Below are 3770 nucleotides of genomic sequence, written 5' to 3'. Positions count from 1 at the left end.
AGAATAGTGAAAGGGAATAAAGGGGAAAGGAGAGAAAATGAGTGGGAAAAAGCAGAGAGAATAACAGCACATGAGAGACTCCTAAACTCTGGTAAACATACAAGGAGTAGTGGAAGGGGAGGTCGGTTGTGGGATGGGGTGACTGGGTGACGGGTACTGAGGGGGGCATTTGATGGGATGAGCACTGGGTGTTATGCTGTATGTTCGCAAATTGAACTCCAATAAAAAATATACAAAAAAATAAAAAAAATAAAAAATAAGAAAAAAATAAAGCATGGATCCTCAGGTCACCAGAACAGAAGGGGCCCATGCAGTTCCAGGATTCAAGGTGTAGACTGGATGTCTACAAAGGGATCTACCCGTACCAGAACAGAGGGGAGCCCACAGTGCCTGACACCATCTGCCTACAGTCAACTCAAGAATCCTAGGCTTCCTAGGTTGGTTACAATCTGGGGAGATTTATCACAACCTCTGATAGGATCTTAAGGGACAAAGTGACCCAAAGTCCAGAAGGTCTTTGGGGCCCTAGAGCACCCCCTAAAGAGGAAACCTGTAAGTCAGCCTTTGCCCAGAGTTGCCAAAGATGTATTGCTCTGCTGAGGCTGCTGACCCTCTCCCTCTCTCCTCCAGACCTGTGATACCCCATCTCCCACCATCCTGCTCACACTTCTACTTGCTGCTGCCAAGAAGAGTCATCATGCCTTGCTCTTCAAAGCATCTACATCTCACATTTGAGCCAGACATTCAGGCCCAGAGTGAGATACAGGACCTGGAAGTATCACATGTTCTCATAGCTGAGGTGAAGGAAGAGACTTCCTCTATGTCCTTTTGCTCTTTTAACTTCTCCTACCCCTCCACTGCCTCCTCCCTGTGTTCCTCTCCTGTGATCCCAGTCTCCCTAGAAGAGGAGAAGGAAGAGAAGCCTGCTGCAACACTGAGTCCTCTCCAGAGTCCTCAGAGCTCCTGCTCCTTATCCACATCATGGAGCACATCAGAAGGAGTCTCAGACAGCTCAGGAGAAGAAGATACAAGTTCACTGAAGACATCAATAGACATTGCATCTTTGCCCAGAGACCCACTAAATGAGAAGGTGGCTGATTTGGTGCATTTCATGATCCTCAAGCATCAATTGAAGGAGCCCATCACAAAGGTAGAAGTGCTGAAGGTTGTCATCAAAAGGTACAAGAAACAATTCCCTGTGATCTTCAAGAAAGCTTCTAAGTTTTTGGAGGTGATCTCTGGCATTGATGCGAAGGAGGTGGACCCCACCACCCACTTCTATGTCCTTGTCAACTCATTGGAGCTCACCCATGAGGAGATGCTTAGCAACAACCAGAGCATGCCTAAAAACGGTCTCCTGATAATCATCCTGGGTGTGATCTTCATGGAGGACAATTGTGCCCTTGAGGAAGACATCTGGTATTTTCTGAATGTAATGGGAGTGTATGCTGGGAGGGAGCATTTCCTTTATGGGGAGCCCAGGAAGCTCATCACCAGAGATTGGGTGCAGGAGAATTACCTGGAGTATCGGCAGACTCCTAACAGGGATCCTCCATGCTATGAATTCCTGTGGGGTCCCAGGGCTCATGCTGACACCAGTAAGATGAAAGTGCTGGAATTTTTGGCCAAGGTCAAAGGGACTAACTCCACTTCCGTCTCATGCTGGTATGAGGGGGCTTTAAGAGATGAGGAAGTGAGGGCTCAAACCAGAATTGGCTCCATGGATAATACTACTGCATGTTCCTTGCATAGAATCATTCCCCAGATTCTCAGGCCTGACTGAAGAGTGAGCCCAAATATTCACTCTGTATTTGAAGAGGGCAGTCCTGCTTCTGATTTAGAGGAGAGTCAGGGTCAGGCTGGGCAGAACACAGTGTACAACTTTGTGTACCTATTCTGTATGGGTAACTTGGAAGATTTCTTTTTTTTTCTTTTCTTTTGGTATTTTTCAAATGTCTCTTTTTAAAGAAAAGTTTAATTCCCTAAAGACTCTAAGTTCTGAATGACATTGCTAATGCATTTATTGCTGTTTTTCAGGTTTAAGAATAACAGTTTCAATATTTTGCAAAAATTTGGGAAATTTCCCAGCTTTTGAGGGATCTGGTACAAAATAACATTGGAATAGAAATTTCTTTTGAAATGTGAAAGAGCTGAGCAGGAAAGCATAGGGTTCAATAAACAGAGGGAGAATGTAAAGGATAGCTTATCCTTGGGTTTGCTTAGACCTTTCAGTCCACCATCCTGGAAAATTAGAAAGATATACTTGGATTTGCTTGGTCTAGTCAAGAAAGTAGATGAAATCTTTTTTTTTTTTTTAAAGATTTGTTATTTATTTATTCAGAGAGAGAGAGAGAGGCAGAGACACAGGCAGAGGGATAAGCAGGCTCCATGCAGGAAGCCTGACATGGGACTTGATCCCGGGTCTCCAGGATCACACCCCAGGCTGCAGGCGGCGCTAATCCGCTGAGCCACCTGGGCTGCCCAGATGAAATATTAATAGATGAAAGCCCCTGCTCACTGACGCTTTCATTCACTAAACATCTCTTTAGCCTCCTCTTTGGAAGGCTCTGTTTTACTAGTGGGGATCCTAGGGTCAGCAGGACAGACCTCTACCCAAAGAACAGGAGAGGCTAGGAGCAGCTATCATATCAGGGAGATGGTGAGATGTCCTCTAAGAGCTACAGAAGAAGAAAAAAAGAGTGAGGAGATGAGCCTCCAGATGGGAGTAATCAAGCAAAAAGGCCCTGAGCCAAGGCACTTTGGGGCTCTGAGAAACTAATTCCTTCTGTCGAAGTTGGTTAGGAATCTGGGTGTTGAGTGCGGAGTGAAGGCTGTACAGGACAAGTTACATGAATAGGTTTGGGAGATCTCAGAATCCTCATTACGGGCTGGAAGTCTCAGAGAGGTCTGAGCAAACGGGTCAACTGGAGGAGTGGCCCTGCCGCAAGCCAGACACCAGCCCCTACCTTAGGGTCACCTGAGTTCTGTCAGGAAGAGCACAGCTGCTCCCTGCATCATTTGGCTGAGCAACAGTCTTGAGTCCTCCTGAGTACGAGGGTCCGGTGCACCCTTGCCAGGGTCCCGGGGCTGAGAGCTGCCTTGGTGCCTGCTGGAGGCTGGGATGTGCCTCCCTGTGCACAGTGGGCCCCTCTGTAGAGGCGGGGCTATGTGAGTGAGTGGAGGTGGTGACGGACGTCTGGGTTGAGACAGACCAGAAACACTAGAGAGCAGGGGAAGGGAGTGTGCAGCTGCAAGGAGGGATGGGGTTGGAGGGGTAGTGCCCTGGGACTAGGCACCTCAGAAACTCTGCAGTGTAAAGGGCTGGGTGTGGGAATGCCTGGAAATAGGTCCAGGTGTCGTCCCTGGCTCAGGCTGCCCCCCACAGATCGTGAGCTGTTGGCACCCTAGAGGGCAGATGTCCTATGGCTATGACTGCTGGTCTATGTTGCCACCAGATAGAGGATTGGCCCAAGGTGCAGACATCTGCAGGGGGGATGGAAAGCCACGGAGATGGCCCTCTTCCTTGTTGAGCTTGATGGATTTATGTAGAGTTCAAAGTAAGAAGTATCATGTATCATGATATTGAGAGAATCCCCAAGTCCAAGACAATACTTGGGCCTGGGTATGACAAGTCCATAATGACAAACTCAGCAATAGTTTCCTAGGGAAATTCTTTTTTTTTTATTTTTTATAAATTTATTTTTTATTGGTGTTCAATTTGCCGACATATAGAATAACACCCAGTGCTCATCCCGTCAAGTGCCTCCCTC

At 47.3% G+C, this 3770-nt stretch overlaps 1 protein-coding gene across 1 annotated transcript; it reads left to right on the top strand.

Moving 5' to 3' along the window:
- Positions 1 to 697: 697 nt before the first annotated feature.
- Positions 698 to 1783, top strand: LOC112668544 (melanoma-associated antigen 10-like). The gene has a single exon (XM_025460956.3). It carries the CDS (start codon positions 698 to 700, stop codon positions 1781 to 1783), a length of 1086 nt encoding a protein of 361 aa, XP_025316741.3.
- Positions 1784 to 3770: the final 1987 nt, after the last annotated feature.

Source organism: Canis lupus, chromosome X (genome assembly GCF_003254725.2).
Source record: "Canis lupus dingo isolate Sandy chromosome X, ASM325472v2, whole genome shotgun sequence".
In the NCBI taxonomy this organism is placed as follows: Eukaryota; Metazoa; Chordata; class Mammalia; order Carnivora; family Canidae; genus Canis; species Canis lupus.
This window is presented reverse-complemented; position numbering and strand designations above follow the sequence as displayed.